The 24,876-nt window shown below is 38.8% G+C and overlaps 1 protein-coding gene across 1 annotated transcript; it reads right to left on the minus strand.

Annotated features, from left to right (window-relative positions):
* On the minus strand, positions 1-20,410 carry tmc3 (transmembrane channel like 3). The gene is made up of 22 exons (XM_088921023.1): positions 20,176-20,410; positions 19,304-19,450; positions 16,603-16,678; positions 15,329-15,410; positions 14,998-15,104; positions 14,424-14,522; positions 14,161-14,303; positions 13,365-13,512; positions 12,806-12,849; positions 11,385-11,532; positions 10,688-10,797; positions 10,079-10,157; positions 8,126-8,371; positions 7,323-7,451; positions 7,140-7,207; positions 6,660-6,788; positions 5,011-5,121; positions 3,516-3,641; positions 3,188-3,266; positions 2,376-2,418; positions 1,999-2,260; positions 1-907 (listed from the first exon to the last, which is right to left on the minus strand). The coding sequence occupies exons 1-22, from the start codon at positions 20,292-20,294 to the stop codon at positions 1-3; spliced, it is 3,402 nt and encodes a 1,133-aa protein (XP_088777149.1). The 5' UTR covers positions 20,295-20,410.
* Positions 20,411-24,876: the final 4,466 nt, after the last annotated feature.

Consider the following 24,876-nt stretch of genomic DNA (forward strand, 5'->3'; position numbering starts at 1 on the left):
CTACACATTGGAGCAGATCAGTTCATTCGATCCAGAAACATTAAAATCAATATTGGCCTTAGACTTCTTTTTAGCCAGCTTGCCCGTGGGCTTCAGGTATTTCTCCTTGCTGTGGATGACCTGGATGTACTGGTCAGTGCTGCTGTTTTGCTGATCGCTGCTGGACGCAATGGATGCCGAGTCCGATTCTGTGAGGCACGGATCTGCTTTGTGTTTCAGCTTGGGCTTGACTGGCGGCTCAGGATGCTGCTCCAGGCGATCTGCGGCTCTGACGTTTATCCGGGAGCGAGGGCGAGAGGCTGCATCCTCCCACTCCACTTCGCAGCCATCTTCATAAAACCCGTAACAGCTCTTCATCAGGTCTTTGACCAGGGAGTGGTGGCTCTCCACTTTGTCCCCGATGTAGAAGCGCGCCGGCTGGTGCAGATCAGACAGAGATCGGGGCCGGTGCGTCTGAATGAAGGAGCCCCGACGGACTTTCTTCACCTCTTCCTCCTCCTCTTCCTCTTCACTGAGATGTGGCTGGCGTGACCTCTGAGGAGTCTGAATGCTGTATCGTTTGATGTGCCTGGGATACAGCTCCACTATGCCCCCTGGCTCGTCTACCCTGTAGTGCCGCGGTATCCTGGTGGAAGACCTCAGCAGTTTCTTCCGGGCCTCGTGCTCATTGACAATCACATAGCGCGTGGTGTGAGCTCTGTGGCTGGAGAAGCCCTGCGCCCCTCCTCCTCCTCCTCCTCCTCCTCCTCCTCCGAGGGCCTCTGGGTGGATGGGCCGGATGCTCTTTCTGAACAAGGGATCTGAATGGACATTCTCCGTGTACCTGCTGGAGGGGTTGTACGCCACATGGTGGTAGGACTTTGATTTACAGGAGCCACTCGCGCCTCCATGTAAAAATCCTGGATGCCTTGAAATTGTGGGAAAAAAAGGAGAGAGTGACTTTTAATTGGCAGAAAAACTGATTGTTCATTGGAGAAGATAATCATTGAAAGGGAGATTCATCTCAGGATCATTGCTGAAAGAATGCCTGAGTTATCTACAGCAGTGCATTTAGTCTGTTTCCACCCACTAAGTCAGTTTGAATCTGACTGGTAGTTTTGAAGAGTATGGTAGTTCTGCCCTTGTTTCTGAGCATTTTTCTGAATGTCAAGCACAGAAGGCTTCAGTAAAGGAATACAAAATTATATCTTTTAGGAGTGGTCTATTTTTGCCACTCAGTATTCTTGTAACGACCTACGTCATTTAAAGAGTTCCGGAGTCAAATCAAAATAAGAAATTAAACTGGTGCAGTGTGTTTTGCTCTTATTTGGGGTGCACAGCTTTAGACCCGGAGAAACCTAAAAGCAGCCATATCACTCTGCAACTCACAACTGGCAACCCCCTGAAGCTAAGCAGGTGTGAGTCTGGCCAGTACCTGGATGTGAGACCTCTTGGGAAAAACTAAGGTTGCTGCTGGAAGAGGTGTTAGTGGGACAAGTAGGGGGTGTTCACCCTGTGGTCTGTGTGGGTCCTAATGCCCCAGTATAGTGATGGGGATACTATACTATGTAAAAAGGTGCCGTCCTTTGGATGAGATGTAAAACCAAGGTCCTGACTCTCTGTGGTCATTAAAATTCCCAAATTTCTCGAAAAGAGTAGGGGTGTTACCCCGGCGTCCTGGTCAAATGTCCCATTGCCCTTTCCCCATCATGGCCTCCTAATAATCCCCATCTATGAATTGGCTTCATTACTCTGTTCTCCTCCCCACTGATAGCTGATGTGTGGTGAGTGCACAATTATGGCTGCCGTCGCATCATCCAGGTGGATGCTGCACATTGGTGGTGGAGGGGAGTCCTCATTTCCTGTAAAGCGCTTTGAGTGGAGTGTCCAGAAAAGCACTATATAAGTGTTAAGAATTATTATTATAATAAACTCTTGAAGACCAGAGCTAGTCACTCCTGCTCTAAATGAAACATAAAAGTCATGTTCTAAGAAAAGACAAAATCAAAGTGCTCCTGCCTGTTTGGGATCTGTTCCTTTCTTTGTTTTTGTAATATAGGGATGGAAGGACTTTGGGACGTGGTTGCTGCCCTGTTGACATCCGTGCGGGACGCAGACTGTGCTATGGTGCGAATACTGTTGCCCCTGCTGACCGGAGACTCAAAGTTGGCCACACTGCCATTGCGCCTGGGGGAAGAGGAGCGAATGGAGGACTCCTGGCTCGTAAGATCGCTCTCTTGCTCTGGCTTCTTGTCACTCCCTTCCTGGCTTTGCATTCTAGCTATGAGACAAAGAGACAGTCCAGGCAAAAATTCAGGCTTGCTTAAGTCAGAGACTTCCCAAAATGTTGAAGGTATGTATCTAATATGAAAATCAAGGACTCAAAAAGTGTTTACCTGCAGCCATCTGGAAAACTTTTTTCTTATCTTCTGTTCTTTCCTAGAATAAACATAGTCATGAATAAACTTAGAAAATAAAATATGAAAATGGAAAACAACATCATAAAGGCTAGGTTAATCATGACTAAAAAGGATTATAATTTTAAGCAAAAACTAAATTTAAATGACAGAATCTATATTCATCTAAACGTCTGTTACCCTCAACCCTTTAGCCATAAAAGTTGCAGAATTGGCTGCTTCTATTTTTCTCTTTATTTAAAAAAAAAAATTAAATCCACACCATAACATCAGGCCACAGCTCAACCTGGGTTGTGTAGCATCAAGGAGACTGAGAGAGTGGGACTCCCTCACTCTGCAAGTGACACTGGGAGGGATTTCTCCCCACAGCACTGGTAGCCACTTAAACAGCTGGAGGACTGGGGAAACTGGGGTGCCCTACTCAAGGTACAACAGCAGTGTCTGCTGCACAGACTTGAACCCATAACCTATTGTTTATGCACACAAAGGCTCACCCACTACCCTATGCCATTCCCCTGTGTATGAGCATTTATATATTAATATCAATATGTGGACACAAACTGAGAAACTTTTCTTACAAAGAGTGAAACTCCCAACAAACAGATTATGTGGAAATGTCCTTACAATGGAAAAATGTTTCTAACCCAAATTGTATCTTCTTCTAAATTTAAAAGTGCCCAAAATGTGTTTCTTGTTTATTTTCACCACATGCAGGGTTCCATCAGAGTGGAGTCTGGAAACAGTATTCAGTCACTTCTATTCTCAGGACAGTCAGCCAGCGTGTTACTCACTGTTTGAAGCTGCATTCTCAGCTGATTGTTGGTGAACTTTAATGATCTTGCAATTGACTGAAGATAGTAGATTAACATACTGGAATGAGAAAAAAAGATTATAGAAAATCTGTAAGAACCAAAGACTTCTATTTTGAGTGCATGTGATTAAACTACATGTATGAGCATTGACCGGTTGATGAGTAGGATTACTTGAATGTAAATGACCGTGTGTTTGGTCTCCAGGTACACTGTTACATACTGTAGCTTACCTTCTGCAAGTGTCTTTAGTCATGATTGAGGACTTAAGAACACAAAAGCTGTGCCAAGACAATCGGACGGGACTTACAAAAGCAGCAATAGGGCTGGAAGGACAACCACAGGGCTTGTGACGTAGTTCATTACTTTGCTGAACCACAAGGGGAAATCAGTAGCAATAGTTTCAGAAATTATATCGTATATCTTCTCTTGGCCACTAAAAAACAGAAAAGGATAAATTCAATATACTTAAGGTTTTTCCTTGAAACTGGAGGTTATTTACAAGTCTTTTGATTTCTAACTGGACGGGGGTACAAAAATAGTTTTATTGCAGTTGCAGATAATTAAGGTGTTAGGTGCAAGTTCAGGAGAAACTGATTGGATTTAATATTTTGCCTCCATACTTTTAAACTGCAAAATGATTGTTTTACTGTTTCTTTACATGACATAAGATAAACACTTCAGCTTTGACGATAAATCTTTATTAGGAGGTTTACACAGAAATAAAAGGCAAACCTGCACTGAACTGTGAAAATCTGCTTGTGAAACTGCCAGTTTATGTTTCAGTTGTTTTCAGTGACAGTAGTTGCTATTGCAGTCTATCCATCTGTTATTTATTAACGAACATATTGGAACGAGAGAACCTGACCAAAACCCACATGGAGCATGTGGAGAACATGCAAACTTCAGTCATGAGTAAATACAACCATATTTTGCTGTGCTACCTTTCCAATTAACTTTTAAATGTTATACTTTTGAAATGCACATTGTTTTTAGCACATAAAACACACTGCATTTTGTGTAATAAATGACCTGTTTAATTCTGTGGTCTAAAACTACTCCAGTTACATTTGTTTTCAGAAAATGAAACACTAATGTAACTTAACTAATGGCTGTAAAATGTGAAGATGAGGCCCTGGATAGACCACTGCCCTCCACTAATGGGAACATTTCCACACACATACTTGATTGTGTGCCACAGACAACATGTGCCGTGGGCTATAACTTTCTTTATGTCACTGCAGCGATTAAAAGAAAATTAAGGAGCCTTAATTTGAATACAAATATGTTTCTCTCATATTTGTGTGACAATGGTAAGGTGTGACTAATCCTGCATTTATTATAACTTAACTGAGTCTGAGTTTTCTTCTGTTACAGATACAGTTTTCTTATGAAATAATTTTCCACCATTTCCTCTCATTGAGTAATATGATCCTGGAGACATTTTTCTTCCTCTTTTGTATTTTATTTTATTTTGAATTCCACCAGCCATTACTAGAGCATGAACTTTACTGTCATCATAACTGGACCATAATGTCTTTTACTAGCAGTGGAAAAATTGCCAATATTTTACCAACAGTTAAAATGTACCAGTACTTCATTTAACCTGACAATGGCTTAATGAATAGGGGGAAAAGACCATCAGTGTGTTTTAACAGGGTGAACAGAGAATATATTTATGAATAACCCCCATTGGGGTTATGAATGGGCAACCTTGATGAACCTTGAGATGAGGAAACAAAGCAGTGTAAAACACATCAGTGAGCTGTAGGAGTGCAGATGGAGACTACTATAAGGGAATTTACCTGAAAGGCCCGCAGGTTTGAGATGGTCTATACCTGACTATTGCAAAGATTGTGGGGAGCATGCAGAGGAACAGCATAAATAACAGCATGGCAAGGTAGAAATTGTTGGATCTGGAACAGAAATTCAGTGATTAATTGTCACTTAAAAGCTTTAGAAAATAATGCATTCAATAACAAGGCATTGTAAATGTGACAAAACTGCAAATTTGTAAAGAGCCTCAAACCATTGAAAGTGGATGTACAAGAAACTGAATTTCAGCTACAAGAAAAACGGGTGTAAACCTCGTTCACTAGCACAATTCTAAAAGCACCAAAAGACAAGCTTACTGCTGACTGTTTCTTGTATCTTACCATCCTTTTTTCAGTAATAGTACTTCAATAGTCTTTTTCTGTAAGAAACACAAAACATTTTTATCTTACAGATAGTAACTACAGAGCCTTCACTTTTTCATAATTTGGCATTGGGACTACAGTCTCTTTTGATCAGAGAGGAAGCACCTTTTAATACTCTTTGTGGTGCTGATTAAGAAAACATTTACAGTACATTGGAAGGTATACTGTTAAAGCAAATTATGTATGACTGAGTTTTAAATATTGAATATTTTATTTGATTTACAGCTAAATTAACATGGCTTTTTAAAGTATGTATAATGATAACATTTTTAGAAAATTTGGCTTTAAAATATTGCATGCCATCCTATTTTGTCATGTAAAAATAAGAGGAAAGAAACAGCATAAAATTATTATGTGCTCAATGGCTGTCTTCACTGTCTAATGATGTGTGGTTGTGTAATGGTGCCTTTTTCTCAGTTTATTAAGAGGCCTCGCCTGCTCATCTCAAGGTCTTTTGTGTCCCTTAAGATTAACAGCAAGTGAAATGGATAGCGTTTTAATGGTGTTTTTTTCACACCTGAGAGTGAGCGATAAGCCCTGAAAGAGCCGGAGTAAGGGCCATTAAATAAATCAGACTGAGCACTCAGGACTGCGGTGGCATGCTAGGGTGGAGTAGACTTTCAGAACTGCATTTGTCACAGCTCTGGAAAGGAGCGGAGTGAAGCACAGAAAGCACCTTGTAGAAGACATGCTCACAGAACTCCAGCTGCAGTTTCCACTTGTGAAGAGGGATGTCAGCAGGATAACAGTTTTGTGGGCCATTTCTTTTAAACTGTGCCTAGATACAGTACCTAGAATTCCCCATAGTTTACATACTGAATATTTACTGGTAGTTTGGACAGAATGACAGGCCTGTTGAAAGAAGCCTGTTGTCAATCATGACACCTGACAGCTGGGCACTTCCCTCTTTAAACCTGTTCCCTGGTAGCAGGTGTGTGAGGCAGGTTACAGAGCACCAGGGAGCTCTAGAGAAAACGTTCATACAAGACGAGGGTCAAAGCCACTGAACCTGGGAGCCGAGGATCTAACACGGAAGCTTTGAGAGAGACTGGACAACAAGCCAAAGGGCCGCTAGGAGACAGCTAGGCAAGCTTCTGAGCCACTCAAGATTTTCATTGTGTTTCTTGGCATTTTTTTCTGGTCTCACACTTTGAGCCTTTTTCCGCAAACCAAGTTATTTTTTTCAGGAAAAAAGGGCACTACAGCACTGTTACTACGCCAGCTGTGGCTTTCCAACTTAGTGAGCCCTCACCAACCTGGAGGCTCTGAAGACCTGCTGATGTGGAACATTACATGTGAGCACTGCCCAGCTCCTGAGGTACATCAGCCCGATCAGCTTGAGAACATTGAATGCTGGGAGGCAGGGAGAGAAGAAGGCACCCATCCTGGAAGGAAATGGACAGTAGGGGTTTCACCATGAACAAACCTTCTGAAGATGATTTTCTACTCTGGACAAGAGTAATCTGGCAGAACCAGATCTACAGCACGGAGACAAAATAACTCTAAACAATCATCTCTCTCTGCAAAGTAACTTCTATTATTAATTCATTCTTGCCTCAATCTTGTTTTAGTCAACTTTGTAATGTTTCCCTTTGAGCTTAAAACATGTTTTTCTGTTTTTTTTTTCAATTCCCTTTGAGGGCTTAAAAGGCCTTGTGCTTCATTACATTAACATTAACACTACTTTTCCAGTGAGACTTGGAGCCTTTATTTCTGTGAAACAATTCTTTACATACCATATCATTCCTTGGTTGTAAATCAGATGCAGGACATTTTCAGCTATTTTAAATTCACCGTATTCAGGCTATGAAGGAAACACATCCAGACAAAAAGTAGTGAGAAGAGGAGATGCTGTTCACTCCTGTTCACACAGCTGAAGCAGTACAGAATGCTACAGGAGAACACAGAGGGCTACTTACAAACCTGCTCTCCAGATCCCAGCACCAGCAATCACTCAGGTATCGAACAAAAAGGCCACGAAAGAAATCAATCAATAAGATACTGGCCACGGTAAAAATCATGTCTATAATTGAAAGTTTCAGCATTTCCTGGAACAAAAAGAGATTACATTTTTTACTTGGTTTCATTTTTCATATTGTTGTTTTTGAAACAATTACTTCCATTTAATGCTCTTGTGAGTAATGGTTAAATGGGGAAAAATTACTAGATGTTTAGGATTTTCTGAAAATCGATACAAGTGCCATCTCCGAGGCATCGTTAAGGAAACATCATCCTGCACATTTTAATCAATAAACAATACACGAGTGCTGCATTACAAAGAAAACGACTGTAACAAGGTAATATATTTTCATTCTGCTTGCCAACATTGTGCTTTTAAAAATATTTAACAAGGGCAATCTAAAGGGAGGAAAACAGATTTTCATTGAAGACATTGACAAAGGAAAAAACGATACAAGCAGGTATTGTGAATTTGAACTGAGATCTTGCTGAGCTATTAAAGAAAGCTGTTTAAATATTCTAAAAACAGTGTAAAAATCAAAGAGTAAAGGAATTTTCTGATTTGTTTTACTGTAAATGAATTGAATTTGAAGCCCCATTCAGGCAACAGTCTAGACAGACACAGCTGAACTAGCCCCCGAGATATCTGTCTGCGTACCTTGGCATTGAATACCTTAAGTACTTTGATGTTGTGCAAGTTCTACTTTTGCTGGAAAAAGTATACATACAAATCTAAATTAAAAATTATTGTAATATCTCATACCTGTCCAACGTAGGTTTCCCAGCACTGGTCTTGTTGCGACTTCATGTTGTACTCATATGATGCTGTTTTATTGAGGGCTACAGGAATGATGGTTCTGGGTGTGTTTTCCACCAGGCCTAAGCTCAGAGTGCTGTTCCTTCTCTCAGTGATTTCAGGCACAATAGTTGAAAGGTTTTCCTCTTCTGGAAGAGCAATAGTGGCCAGAAAAGCTGTGGAGTCTGACCAGTTGCTGGAACCAACAGAAACCTCCTAGAAAACACACACTATTGTTGTTTTCTCCTCTTTAGTCTGTGGTTTGTGAACTGCATAATTCAACACCTTCAAGAATGTATTGCATGCTAATAGTTTTGTAGCTTGTTTTACCCATTTTGATTAAATATAAATACAGTATGCATTTTTATTCTTTGTTATATCGATGAGAGAATAACAGAAATAGCTTTTAGTGCACATTATCACCTTAAATTAATTTCAGTACATTTGCTTTTTTTAAATTACTAGGGATTTATAGCAATATAAATCATAGATATAAAGCCTACTTAACACAGCACAGATATAATATATTTCTTTATACTGTATGATTCACCCTTTCATACCCAAGGATAATGTACATAGTGAAGAAAAAGACAAAAAAGTATGATAAAAAGTAAAAGAAAAAACAAACAGGAACATACAGGATTGTACATGTATAGATAAAGAGTGTAAACATGGAGGAGCTCAGAGATGTACAGGTATGATGGAGCCAGGTTTTTTATCTTGAAAAGTACCTTTTCAAAGGTACAGTACCTTGTTCAAAGCCTTGAAAGTCAGTAACAAGAACTTATATTGAATATGTGCCTTTATAGGCAACCAATAAAGAGACTTAAGTGTAGGAGTGGTATGCTGCCAACACATGGTGTAAGTTAGAGGTCTACTAGCAGAATTTTGGACATATTGCAACTTGTTGAGCAGAGAGTTAGGGAGTAAAGAGTTGGAGAAATCAAGCCTTGATGTTATCAATGCATGAATCTAATGAAGGCAAAATTTCTAAGGTGACGAAAAGATGTCACATGAGGCACAAAAGATAGAAGAGAAAGAGTGGCTCACAGATTCCTGTCTGTGGCTGATACGTGAATGAGGAGCCATCCACCAGTACTGTGAAGCTGTCAAGCTTCTGTCAAAGTGACATTTGCTACCGACTAGTGAAATTGTCACTATTTAGCTTCAGGTGATTTAATTCCAACCACACAAACGATGTCACACAAACAAGAGATAAGTGATAGAGGGGGAAGACGAAATGCTTAATTCCTTTAACAAAAGCTCTTGTAAAAAGTGAGACCTGACTACAAGTGTATGTGTTACTCCAGGCATTAGTACAATTATGCCATTGAAGGAACAAACATGCCATCTAGTGGAGTGAGTAAATATTACTGCTCTTTGCAATGGTTTATAATACGTATTTGCTGCAGGTTATGGATATTTTGGAACAGATGTGTGAGTTTCTTTTAAATATTTGTATTAATAGAAGTTCAAACATGACGAAGGTGGTGTGGTGGCTCAGTGGTCAGCATTGCTGCCTCGTAGCACCAGCCCCCTTGGTTCAATTCTGGCCATGAGGTGCTATCTGTGTGGAGTTCCTCCAGGTGTTTTTTTTATTTCTTCCCACAGTCCAAATTCATACTGGTAGGTTAATTAACTTCTGGGAAAACTGGCCCTGGTGTGAATGTGTGTGTCTTTGTATGCCCCGTGACGGACTGGATTTACCCCCACCTTGTGCCCTTTGCTTGTTGCAATAGGCTCTGGCTTAACTCCATCCCTGAACTGGATAAAGCAATTAGAAAATGGAAAATGGATGGATGAACATGATGATGCTCAAATGTTGAAAGTCAATCTTGAAATGAAATGCTGCTCAAAAGGCAGGTATAAAACTGCAGTTCTAAATAAACATTTTTAAGTAAATTAAAGTACATTACTTACGGTTGAACTCATGCTGTTCACCTTGTCCAGAAGAGCAATGATCAAGCTGTAGAGGTTTCCCAGGTACAAGACAAGAACCCTGATAAAAACAATCACAAGTTCTTAGAAACTGAAAGTCCCACTAGCTGTCAGTGCTGTACCATTCACTCTTAATGGCACCTATAATTAAGGCAAATGAAGCACTACAGATTTAAGGGAAATCTCAGAAGTGTTTAGTGTTTCTCTGAGGCACAACACGTTACAATTATGGATTCGAGTCAATAAATTTAATCATTTTGTTGGTGAAAATATTCATCCATTGTCTCTGAGTGTGAGAGGATGAGCTATGTAAATTCCCCGACTGACACCAAAGCCCCACTGCCTGAGTTCCTGTTAGATGAGTTATGGCTTGGCGACACACAAGTCCTTGTCCACATCTTCCATGGCCTGGGAGGAAAAGCAGTATACTACTGAACTACTGTGTACACTATTAATCTGGTGTTTCAAATTGGTAGACATGGAATAGAGAAAATTATTATCAAACCCAATCAGGTTATATGTCTAAATAAACACTAAACGGGATAAATATTTAGAATACCATAATACTAAAGTTCTGTAAGGAGCTCCTACCTGGCAAGCTGAAATCTCAGTGTTGTTCTGGGATGGTACATCTCCAGCTGGGCCACCAGCTCAAAAGCAGAGGGAGCAATCATGGTGATAAGAGACACAACCACACTGACCTGGGCACATGGGAGATGAAGCAAGGCTCATTCCCATTACTTTTCAAAATGAACATTTGCATAAACAATCAGTTTGGTGGAGCAATTCCTCCCTTCTCCATGCTGTCTACTGGGCTTCTGGTGCATAAATGCTGTCACCCAGGTGGGTGGTGCATTGCAGTGGTGGATGAAATACTGTATATGAAGCACTTCGGGATTCATGATGAAAAATCACCATATAAACACAAATATTTCTTCTTATTATTAAATCCTAAGTACAGTGGTGTTTATGTTCAGATTGCACAGAAGTGTGAGGATAGTTTAAACTGGTCAAAGAACAGTGTTGTGGCCAAGAATGATACTGTGTGAATTAGATCTCTTGCTAGTTAGATATGAGAATCCTACAAAATGTGGATCAGAATTATACTGTAATTAAATTGCAGTTTACAGTGCTTCTCCTGATTTGATTTGGACTGAACATGCACTGCACCATTATTTTCATGCCTAGAATATATCTTTACATAGTATGTTTTATAGGGAAATCAAAACTAGAGTAAATGTTTTCCTTCTAATGCATATCAAAGACATATTAATGGTGACTCCCAGACCTCATTCTTCTCCCACAAGGTTAATTCTGGCTTCTCTTGCTCAAGTTTCTGAGAGCGATCGACGACAAAGTAGATGATGTAAATACTCCCGGCGAGTGACAGCAGAACAAGAATGTTGGCCAGGATTCTCAGACTAATCATTACAGCCCTGCAAAAGGAACAAGAATAAAGAAAGATTTCTGTGATGCTTACATAGCTTTATTTGAATAAAACACTGTTGGTTATTGCTAGACAAACAGAAAAAAAATGCTGAAAGACAAAATTACAAGATCACAGTTTACAACACAGTTCTGACCATATTGAATATAATGTAACGTTAAGTATATCAGGACACAATCTGTTAGATTCCTTTACATTTTTTATATGAGCAGCGCCCGGGGTATTACAAGCACTAGTGAATATTGATTTACAGATGAGAGACGTTGATATAGCTGCAGTCATCCTGCACTTGAAGAAGCAGTTTGTCTGAAATACAGTGGGGTGTCTTTTGCAGGCACGATGCTGCTGTGATTGTGATGAACCAGCAGAGAAAGGCTGATAAATCACCTGAGGTCAATGCAGCATTTCCAGTGCCGCAAACTGAGACAATTAATGAAAGAAGCCACATTAATGCATGATACTCTGCTAAACTAACACAATCAAATAGATCATTCTACTGGCCTCTCAATAGACTCAAACGAGTAAGCATGTTTTCTGAGTGGACACTGGGCTCTATAATCACCGGTTTGAGACTGGGCCAGATCACTAGCAGACTGTGACTGGTTTCCCCAAGCTGTAGGTAACTATTGGCTTAGTGTCACTGTGGGTAGAGTGGGATTAAGGTGGTCAGGGACCTCTCAATTCCATGTCAGTGAGGAACTGGACTCTCCTCCAATCAGTGCTGAGCCTTCAGTATGGGGTTGCATTGCCTGTGACACATTAAGAGATTAATATTTTAAAGGTGGGTAGATCAGAGGAGTCTTCGGACCTGCCCACTTTCTCACTCTCCCCTGTGTGTGGTCACAGGGTTTGTTGTCATGAGACAAGGGACACAACCTGGCTATTCTAGATTGGGTGGTAACTACTGTATAACAAAAATGATTGGTGATTGTAAATTTATAAAAATGAGATGAACTTAATAATCTCTTTTTACTTCCTCATTTTAATTTACAAAAATATATATTATTTCCAGGACACATTCTATATCAGAATGTGGAGGTGCAGTTTACTCTATTGGAGCTCTAAAAAGTAAAAGAAAACAATAAGAAAAGTAGTATTCAAAGCTGTTCTTATCCTGCCCTATAGCCTCCCAATGTGAGAGACAGAGACATGGTCAAGACAGTGATTTCAAAAAGGAGTTTCAGTAGTTCCCTTGCATTCAGTACATTCAATAGTTCTGCAGAAAAGATGGAAGCCCACATGAGCAGAGTGCAGATACCCACAGGCTTTTGTCCTTCTTCTTCTCCTGTTCTTCTAGAATTGCTTCCTTAAAAAGGATGAAAATTACAGTACAAAATCAATCAATACATTCACATTACCTAATCAAACAGGACAAATATTGTTGTCTCATGCTCTATGTATCCTGCATGTTTTGGTTTTAATGTGGGTCCTGGAATAGTCATAGTATTAAAAATATCCTTTGAAATAAACACCCTCCCACCTGACTGTTCCTCTCAAGTATACTTTAATACTCCTTACACCTGCGTACAGTATATTCATGGTTGTCTCAATCACTTGTAATATATAGTTCAAGTCCAGGAGTGTTTTATAGAACTGGAAGGCAACACTTGACTCATTAACACCTGCAGGACATCTCTGAACTACCTTCTCACTACTGAGGACTGCACAGATTTCAGATGAGCTTTAATTGATAGCTTTGCCCTATGGGAAATCATGAATAGTAGCAGCAGCTAATCTACTCTGGGTACTGAATTAAAGCTGAGCAATCATTGCAAATCAGATCAGGGAGAGTCTATCTTGTTGTGCAGCCCAGACACTCACCCTGATGTTGTTGACAATCGCTGCTGCTTTGCTCTCTGCTGCCTCAGGGTTTCCAATCAGGTAGTCCCAGGCACAAAAGACACGCCAGCAAAATGTGTAGTTCTCATCTGAGGCGCTGGCTAAACTAAGCCGGGAGTTTTTTGCCATTCTGTTTAAAAACAATGAAGATGCATTTGAAATTAGCTGGCCTTTTCTCATTTTCCACCACAAACAGAGAATGCAGTAGCTAGTTTTCATTTCCTGCTCCACACTGACTGATCTTCCCAATTACCTTGAAGTTCTTCTGTGTTAATTTTTAATTCAAAACATTTAATAGTGTAGAAATTGTTTACCAGCTACAGGTGGAGTCGAATATAAAAACACTATCACACTGCTAGGATGTGATTCTTTGAGATAATAGGATGGTTTGGGTACATAATACTGTCAGAGCATTATTACGTTACTGATTACTGAGCTAATTCATTTGTCAATGTAATTCAATGTGTATTTTCCTTGTCATAATGTAATATTGCGTACAGATAAAAAGGAAAGGGCTGTAGATTATCCTTGTTATTTGATCAAATAAATCTTATGTATGTAGGGATAGCAAAGCCTAGTCTTATATGACGGGTTTTACACTTTCTTGTCACATTTGATGAAGAGCTAATTAACATTAATTGCCATTCCAAACAAATAAAATTAGAGTAATTCAATAAATAACAAAGAATTCCTTCTCAATAAGTGAAATAAAAAGAAGTAAAAGAGTTGCCACCATTACAAAAACTGATACAGAGAAACGCGAATGTCTATCGATTACTTTCTTAACAGGATAATGAAGCTGTAGGCATAGACAGTCATCCCAACCAGGAAGTAAGCCAAGGGCAGGCGGTATCCAGCGCTCCCAATCTTCCTAACTCGGCCGTAATATCCATAAAACAGGACAGAATACTGGAGGTAGCCCTGTAGAATTGTAAAGGACAGATTGCATGTCAGAGAGGGAGCCATTGAATTAATTAAATGCCTGCGCAACTCAGCAGGGTGTAATATTGACAAAGCAATAAAGCATTTTCATAGCCTTGCCCCCAGTGACCAGATGGTGTCGAGGTCCTGTGCTGAGGAGAGGTGTTCCTTTGGAATGGTCTTGCTTCTTGTGGTTCCAAAAGGCGCTCCTGCCAGAAGCTAATAGGGAAAAACACAGATGGGACCTTCCGTGACTGATGCAGTTTTGCTGAGACCCTCAGAAATTGCTTCCAGGTGCACAAAAGAAATTGAGCATAAATCGTGCTACTCCACGCAGCAACCTCTGACTCAACTTACAGAGGCTAGTCTCTTTTTCTTTCATTTCTATCAGTAGTTTTATGGTCACGCGTTCCTGAAAGATGAATTGTCCTGTAGTTCTGAAACACCATTCATTAACGCTTTGTAATGGCATACAGAATACAGATTAAAATTTCTCTCCCTAAAGCCTTCACAGATAGCAGCAAATAAGCAATTAATATTAATGACATTAGGGATCTAGAAGCTTATACTTACATGTGAAATTTGTTGCCATTATTAATAGATATTTATTTGAATATATTACTGGTTTAAGTTTAAGCTCTGTACTAGATAAGTCTTATCTCCTTGAACAAGAGCTACCTGTAGGTTAACTCACTTCAGGCAGTATCACAAATGCTCCGGTCATGATGGTTAAGACAATGTTAATACCAAACAGCCATCTCAGAAAGATGAAGTAAGAAGCAACGCCAGATCCAAAGTGACCTTTGAAAGAGACAGGAAAGAAACATGAAGGGAATGAAACAGTCATTACAGACATAAGTGCAATTCAGGGCAGAGTCATAATTTAAATTAGACATTTCAACCCTGTGCAAGGTGTTTTCATGAAAGCAAGGGTACAGCTTTTAGCATAAGCTCTGAGCAGAAGTCTTTGTATATATATATTGTAGAGAGGGTGTTCCAAATGACTTATAGGAGTCACTACTTACTCTCAATCTTCTTAATCCTCATTTCCCATGGAATGAAAAGGACGACTATGTTATATGCCAGACGTGACAGCTTTTTCAGCAACTAGAAACAACAACAAGAGCAAAGCACAAAGTAATGATTTTTTGAGAAATTTATGGTGAAAAGACAAACATCCAAGTTTGCTGAGATATTTCCCAAATCCCATTTCTTAGAATACCTAACCCTGTTGAAGGTACTGTTAGTGCTGAATCTGTGGCAGTCCAAGGTTCATGAATATTGAATACTTATCACAATTTCTTTTAGTATTGAATTTTACTGCAATCACTTCATAGGTTCCAAAGGTCACTGTTAATAAATTGTTTTCTTTTTTTAGAGCATACAGGAAACCTAAAAAAACAGAACAATTGCAGTGAGCCATCAGTTGGCGGTGAACCTAAATCATTGAACACACTATAAATAATTAAAATTAAATAAATAAGTCTGACTTCTAATCGTCCAGATGCCCAAGCGACAAAAGCAATCTTTTTAATTAATAAACCATCATCAATCTACATGGCAAAAATCAATTAATTTTAATGGGGCTTTGGAAGCTTTATTGAATATCTTTGAAACATTTTAATTAAACTGGGCAATAACAACTGGCTATAAATTTGAGCAGTGTGTCTGTAAGTGAACACAGGAAACAGCCTGAAAACTCCCCACTGTAACCTGCATGGATCATAAACAGAGACAAGAAAAAGGAAAAGTCACACAGACTATCAGCCTGCAACTAATACACAAAAATGAAATATTGTAAAATGTGAAGCCCTTAAATAGACTAATGCAATACATTACTTTTATATAGGATTAGAAATGATTTAAAATATTTTTTTAGGAAAACAGCTATACCAATTACCTATATAGAACATATTACTATACCCATTAGTTGGCTATGAAAGCTCTTTACTGCAATTTAATTGAGTGTTCATTACAATACATTACAGCTAGGCATTGCTCTTGTCAGTATAACATAATTTGAAGAATCTCTGATGAAAGGGCTTTGTCTTGGATTGTGAGATAAACATGGTAAAATCAAGACACCTGATAAAGAGGAACCGAAGAAGAAGGACCAAGAAGTATGAGTTTTGACTGACCAGCACATCCATTACTGACCAGCATTTGAATTCTAGCAGCCTGAGCAGTTGTTTCAGAGTTGTGAAGATATGAGACACACTAATGGTGTTTGGAGGAGTGCACCGTACTTCAGATTGATTGTTGCTGTGTTTGAGTTTTCATTATTAAATGAAAAACCTACGTCAGCTCCTGCAGCTTGATACCCCCTTGTCCTGGTCAGCCTGCCTTCGTACTTCAAAACAATCTCCCTGGCTTGCCTGAGAAGATAGACAGCATCATTAAGATCTGTAATCGGAGCCCTTCCTGCTCCAATCCATTTTCTGCAATTTCCAGTTTCGTTAATAGGAATCAAAGGAAAACAACAAGGCACAGGTTTCCTGCAGAGACCAGGTATGAGGCAACTCTCTATAAGAAACCATTGGTACTATACAAAATACACCAATATGCGCGTTTGTCTATAACCCCTTTTCAAGCACTTTTCAAGCACAATATATACAGTAGAATAGCTTTAGGAATTATGCATTATCTGTATAGACAAGATTTCTCCTACTGAATGTACGCATTGGAAAATAAATGTACCTACAGATAGGATGGCTATTGTGGATGTCAAGGAGTTTTCTATTCTGAATAATTATATTGATGAAGAAAAGGTATGATTGGCACACATACAAAGGAATACATATTCTTTAAATAGTTATTCAGTTAAAATAACGTGCTTTTTAACTGAAAGAGGTTTCCTAAATTTACACTACACATTAAAATGGTTATTTTAAAAGTGGCCAACAAGCCTGTTATTTAATATTATATCTCTAAGATACTTTGCATTAGTTTTTTATTTACCCTACTAAAATCATTAATAGTATTTTTAAGACGAGCCATCTGGCTCCACTTTCTTTTAATGCATTGCAACAAGTGCTTGTTTTATGTTTTTAACTTCTAGATTATAAACACTTTTGTCCCACTGGGTCCATTCTCTTCTTTAGCACCGGGTTTGCATTCCCATTCTAGAAAAGAGCAGTAAACTACTGCGGACCAGCAGTTTTTCTTTTGATTAACTGAAATGATTTCAGTCACAGTTTGCAGACTCTCTGAATTGACACCAACAGAACGATTCTTATTTTATGGCTTCACTTCTTTTCAGCAGTAAGGCCAAAATCTTCACAACCAGTTATCCTGCATGTGACACTCGCTTATTCAATGTACATTTGTATGATGAACATGTATACAGCAGTGTTGACGACATCATTATCATCTTGTAGAGTGAAGCTTTAAGCTGCTCAGGGCTCAGCAGAAAAGGAGGCTGCAGCCAGTGCTTCTCAGCTCTGGTTTCATTCTTACTGTGCTGATAATCGCTGGTGATGAGTAATGGCATTACTAATATGTTTGGCTATTTGTCACGGATGTCTGAAAAAGGGACGAACCGTGGAGAGGCAGGAGAGCGAAAATGACCCTATGCGTAGCGGCGAGACGAGGAGTTAGCCCGGGCTCAGCAGTTCGGGAGTCGAGTAGAAACCTATGCCCTCGGGCAGCGGACGTGGGGCGATCTGGGTGGTTAGGCGGGTTTCAGGACATCTGAACGTCAAAGCTGAGCAAGGGAAGAGTGCAAGATCCAGAAATATATAGCCCAAGGGAAAGAGAGGGACCGGAAGGACAGCAGGCAGGAAACGAGGGACAGGACATTGTTTTCTCCACTCAGTCCTTGGTTTCACGAATAGTCTTCTTCAAATGTATCGTTTCAACAATGTCAGCACACAGACTTTCTCAAATCTCTTCTCAACTTGTTGGTTAAGAGTGTTCTCTCCTATTAAATAGGTAATCATTCTCTAATGAACAGACACAGAAGGGGATGCCCTTATATCATACACTCCCACAATAAAAAAAAATCTTTCTGTAAAGGAAACCATTGCAGCTGATACATCTGATTAAGGGAAATTCTGAAACATAGAAACCTTTAGGAGCTGAAAACAAATATGAACAACATGCCTGAAGCAAAAATTTGAAATAAATTATTCCGTGATCAAACTTGGCTCGAACAAACACCGGGGTCCTTCAGGACCAGAGTCACTGTTTTAATGAGAAAAGTTGCTGCTGCAGTGTATACTGTATGTGGAGTTGTTGGATCAGAGGGTGGTGATTTTTTCTTTGGAATACAATTTCCAAAAACCAACATCCCAGTTTGGTGACCGGACACACCATGATATAGGTACTGTTCTTTGAATGAGACATTAAAGTGAGCTTCTGTTTATGTCGAGATCCCACATCATGGTTTGCAATAGTAGACGCAGTTTTGCACTTCTGCCTCTTCACCTGCTGTGTGTTGGGATTGTCTGGACATGAAGGTGGGGGTGCGTTTCACTGGTGAACAGGTCCCCTCCAAAACGTATAGTGTTTTGCGATTCTTTTGTGTGGAAAGCACTTTAGAAACATAATTATAAATTAAATATTTGTTTATATTTTTTACTGCATTTAGGCCATTCTGCCACAATAAAAGGGAATAAACCTTTCTGGAGACAGGATTCAGAATTTTCGTCGTGAGTCCACTGAAAATATTAAAGCATGCCAGGCTTTAGTTCACATAAACCATCCAAATGTATTTTTATGCATACATCATAAAGCAGCACTGCCATGCCAGTCAGATGTATGCTCTGACTAACACAATTAATGCCTAAACACAGCACTACATTACAGCTGGTTGTATACAATCTCAATGCATTCTTGCCATGAATCACATTGCTTTCTGACTGGAGAAGGCTTTATTGCCATCTTACTACAGAGGCAGCCAGCATGTTGGTGTCACAGTGCAGTTTTAATTCAAGGGAGTCTTACTCCATGTTTACCTCTCTATTACGACAGTACTATTTATAGTGTTAAGGCTTTCTTACTTGAGGGCTTTAAGTTTGTGCCTCATGGGCCAAGGTCGGGTGCGAATGTTGGCGATGATCTCCTTTTGAATCTGAATGTTCTGGAACATTTCCTCAGGATCGCTGCTCTCAATCCTTTCTTCAATTTTGTCATCGTCATCCGAGTTACTGAGATTTAAAAAAAAAGAGGCACATAAAAAGGTTAAGGATCCATCTACCAGAAAGCATTAATTTTACCAAATGAGATTCCCATTCCTTAGTTTTTTAAAGTTTTGCGATCATAAAGTTCTGTTTTATGATCTACTTCTGTGCCAAATTAGCTAGCTGGGCTTCCTCTCATTTGTATGTACAGTATGGTGTTTCATGTCTGTAAAAAATATGTAGCATATTTTCTTTATGCAACAGACTGTGCAGTTTAATGCGGCAAATATATACTGTATATACTGTATCTATATGTATTTAAGGATGGATTTAAGGTTTAAGAAACCACATGAAAATAGTTTTTCACAAAAAAGCAGTTTTAATAAGCTTTGTAACTCATAAAAGAATTATACATAATGTAAGTACAGATATATTTAAAAAGCAATTTTGATTACAGTGTGGGAGTAATGTAACACATTAGTGTTATATACAAAAAGGTAAGTGTTTCAGACTGCAAGACCTAAACTACCAGCATTACCTTGGTTCAAGCACAAATGTTGTTTTGAAAAATGCATGCTTTGTTAATGAATCTAATTTCAAACATATTTCAATCAACCCTGAACACTTCATCAACGTTCATCAACTTTCTTGATGAAGAATGATAAACAGAATCTTTCGCCACACAAAAACCTATCATATGAGAAATGGAACAATCAGTAATGCAATAAGAAACAAAAGTAACAGGCTTTTACCTGGGTTGCTGATCTTGGTAGGGTGAATAGATTCTTCTGGAGTTTTTTCTCACACTTTTGTATCTTCTAGAAGATCGCACAGGTCTGCTAATTGCTACTGGCTCGCTGACTGTTGTCATTTTTTTGTATTTTGTGTTTTCTGTCTCTGTATGAGTGTTCAAACTCTCAGCTCTTCAGCAATGACAAGCTTCTTGTCTGTAATCCTTCTACCCCCCAACAATGATCTCGCTGACTGGTGGTAGGAAGAGTGGCTGCACTACCTACTGACATTATCCCTCACTTCAGAGTGACAGGGACCCCCAGTGGGGAGAATTTAAGATAACACAATTACTCCAATCACAGCCTTATTGACCACCTCTTAAAGTGACAGTACACCTGAATTGAGCTGATTTCAATTGGAACTTCAGCAACAAACAGAACTTAATTTACTGATTTGGAATAGTGAGATAATGTCACTGCATCATAAGGACACTAGAATTATCTTTCACTCTCCTGTTGAATTAGAATGCATGGAGATGTCTTTTACATTTCATCTGTATCTAAGATTATAAGACAGGTTACAAAAGATTGGAATTAATTTTTGGCTTGTGTACGTTATTATTACCATAAATTATTATTATTATTATTAACTGCAAGACTACTTGTAGGATTCTCACCCAAACCAACCCTTTCCTAAAAGGAAAGCTAGACTATTAGTTACAAAACACAGCTGGATAGATTGGTTCATACTGCCATCAACCACTGTGTGAAGAAGCCTTCTCTGTTTTAAAATCACTTCCCTGTAAAGCTGCGTACTGTCTTTAGGGCTCAAATAAACCTTTCTTAGATCTTTTTGATGGTTTTTGCTTAACTCAGCTGGAAGATGACAACATACTAAAGACAGTTATCATATTATGTAGATGAAGCTATAAACCTTTTCATTTGGTAAGGATAAACAATTATTCATAATGATGTCCAGTATTAAGACGTGGTTTAGTGGTATTTTAAATTTGCTGACATGCAGTGCATTTTATGCAAAAGCACTAGTTCATTTTTTCCCAGTGTTTTGCATCATTGAGTGTCATTGGGAAGACTATTAGGGTGTATGGCATAATAAGTTAATGCATAGTTAGAAAGTGTCTCCTCTTGGAAAAGCATATTCAAATAAGTTAACAATATATGATAATATGCCATATGTTCATTTGGTTTTTGGCTTCACTTTGCTTTAGTTTAAAGTATAACAGAAGGTATGCCCATTTTAAACTAGGCCTTAAAGAATTTTATAGACTCAAAATGTTGAATTAAAACGATCTCTTAATGTTCTCCAAGGTGCAATATTCTAAAACTCCTCCTCACTGTGGGATGAAAGGGAAATTCAGTTGTAATTGCAAATCTGCTTGTACTGAGGAAGGTGCCAAATTTTTCCAGGACAAAATATATCAGAATAATATCAGAATCAATATCAAATGTACAGTGTTATAGTCTCAAAATCCCAAAGCATTTGTATTTTCTATAGGTGATTAATCATACAGTATGAACTGCATATGAATTTTCAAAAGAATGTCACAGCCCATCACTTTCAATAACTACTTATCCAATATAGGGTTAAGGTAGCCCAGAGCCTATCCTAGAAAGCATAAGGTGCAAGATCGGATACACGCAGACAGGATGCCTGTCTATTTCATAACATAGACACTAACACACACACTCACAACAGGGCCAGCTTTTACAGAAGTGAACTAACCTGCCATTATGTCTTTGAACTGTGGCAGAAAACTGGAGCATCCAGAGGAAACCCACATTAACATGGGGAGAACATACAAACTCCACGCAGACAGCAGCCCAGAAGCTGAACCCAAGCACTGTGAGGCAGAATGTGTTGGTGCATTTTTTTTAAAGAAAATAAGAGTATTGCTACTTCCATGAGTGGAATCTGACTTTAAGATTGCTTGTAGCCCCACTTTTACAAAAACACAGACATAAGAGAATTCCAAAACTGAGAAAAAATGATAAATAGTGTTAAGGAGGGAAGCATGACAAAAATGCTGATGTGTTGATGAAGGGGAGTCTGGAGGTACATTCTTGAAACCATCACCATGTGGATTACCTGTGCATTCACAGCAGGGAAGAGGATTACTGCAGGTCTAATGCCCTCATGGATCAGTGGAAGTGACCCCCAAAGGCAATAAACCTGTGAATACTGTAAGTGGTCATAAATAATTAAATAAGTGATAATTGTAATTATTCAGCATGAGGATAGTGGAGTATTTGGAATAAGTGACCATTTCCTATTTTTCTGACTGTGAAACAGTCATACTGTGAAACAAAGTTAGACCATGAAAAAAGACCAACATTAAGGTACCTAGAATAATACGTTGATCTACTCTCAACAAAACATGCAGCTTTGCACGTTCATAACACTTACAATCTTATCCAACACATTCATGCTATGATTTATTAAGGCAAATCTAATTAAAATGCATTGTTAAACTTTGTACTTAAACAGTAAAGCCTAGAATAATTTCATTTGTCATGGATCACAAAACCATACTCTCCCAGCGCTCAGATGACTACCAATTCCAAGGCATTAAAACGTCAGCAATTCAGTAACTAACAATAGGTCATGAGAAAGAATTGCACATGAAATTTTCAATATTGCATGGAAAATTAATGTGGAAAAACGTAATTGCAAACAAGGAGGGTGGTTTAATGCTTGTATTACTTTATGAGAGAGTTACTGTACGAGTTTGGAACAAATTTACAGTTGCTGCAGAACACTAGAAAATCCAAAAAGTATAGGTGTTCCAACATACCGAATACATGCAAACATTTTGTTTTGTTATAGCACATTAATACAGAACATTACAGAGCTTACATTGATCTGTTGTTGTCATTCCTAGCCTTTATATGGTATCAAACTAAATTGTTCCCTCAGACATAAAAAATGTTGACTTTATACCCCCTTAGAGAAATAAATTTTCTAAGAGCAAGAATAATGCTTCAATGATCTACTCAGTTTTCACATAGGCTATACATCTGAGAAAATATTCTTCTTTTACTATTATAACTTTCTGTAAATCACCTAACATTTATAATTTCCGGATAAATTATTGATTGTTTCACAATAAGGAAGGCAAATATTTTTTTATATAAACTTTTATTTAGAAGCCAACTTTCATGACAGTATAAAACAGGACAGACTGCTCATTATTATGGCTTTACAAACAAGCTCGCCTTTACAACAGTAAGCAAACCCTTTTTTATGGGCTTGCTCAGTGGGATAGTTTAGAGACTAGGTGAGGTAAGTGTGGATTACAGTATATATCCACACCAGAACAAGGCTGCTGGATGTTTTTGAAGATGGGTACCAGGCAGAACTAAAACAAATAGAAACACATACAGTACACATGCACAGACACAAAACTGGCATAAAGCGTGACAAATGAACATACCACAAAAATAAATAAATTCTTCTTCAGAAAGAAGCATTTTCAAATGCTTTTCACTAGGAAACATTTCAGAACCATTCAAAAAATATATTTATATTTGAATTTATATTAAAAGTAATGATACAGTCCAGAAGGCTTTGTAACACAATGGTTAGCATGGCTGTCTTGCCGTGCTGGGGTCCAGGGGTGCTATCTGTGTGGATTTTGTATCTTCTCCCTGTGTCCTTGTGGATTTCCACCTAGCGCTTAATTTTCCTCCCACAGTCCTGGTAGTCCTACAAGATACTGGTAGGTTAATTAGCTTCTGGGAAAATTGGTGTGAGTGGGTATGTATGCCTGTCTACAGTATGTGTCCCCTGTGATGGACTGACATCCCTTCTAGGCTGTGCCCTGCCTTGCACCTGTTGCTTGCTGGGATAGGCTCTGGCTCCCCCACAACCCTGAATTGGATAAAGGGATTAGACAATGGATTAAGATGATCCAGTTAGGATGATCAAGCGCATTGTTTTCCAGATGCTTTGTATATCAGTTGTACTGGGGTGCCTTCTGTGTGGGATTTTCATATCTGATCTGATCTTCTCAGGGTGCCCTGGTTTTCTCCTACCTTCCAAAGACAGGTGGGCTTAATTAAAATCTCTAATTGGTCTGCGCGCTTGTGTGCGCGTGTGCACCCTACGATGAACTGAACAGATTACATCCATATGTTGCTGTCTGTGCTTCAGGTAAATTTCAGATAATGCCTGAATTTGCAATGAAGTGCAAAGAATCTTGTACATGAGATACAATCAGGATACATCATTTTAACACTGTTGTTAAAATGAAAATGTGCTCCTATGCAGCAACACCTTTTGAGTAGACAGCCTCCTGGGATATAGGATTGCAAGCATTCCTTCAGAGTTCCTGTAATAATGGTGTTTTAATGCATTTAAGTCGATTTCTATTCTATTTTGCAAACCAAAAAGACACAAGGTTTCACAGGGTGTTGACAATGGTCGGAAATATAACAGCAAATGTCGCTTTTATAGTATCAGATTTTGGGATAAGCAAATTAGTGGCAGCATTTTCATCCAGTCCCTTTTTTGTTGTTCCTTTTACTGTGGTAATTTGTTTCAAATAGGCATAACAGAATAGAAAAATACATTAGTGAATGAAAACAGAAAATATGAGGATAAGATTATCAGAAAAAAACAATTTTGAATTCTAAACTCCCCTCTCTCTCAGAATAAGCTGTGTCATTAATGAGGCTCATACTATAGAACCTAACACAGATATA

This window comes from Atractosteus spatula, chromosome 7 (assembly GCF_055471065.1).
Source record: "Atractosteus spatula isolate fAtrSpa1 chromosome 7, fAtrSpa1.hap1, whole genome shotgun sequence".
NCBI classification, from domain to species: Eukaryota; Metazoa; Chordata; class Actinopteri; order Semionotiformes; family Lepisosteidae; genus Atractosteus; species Atractosteus spatula.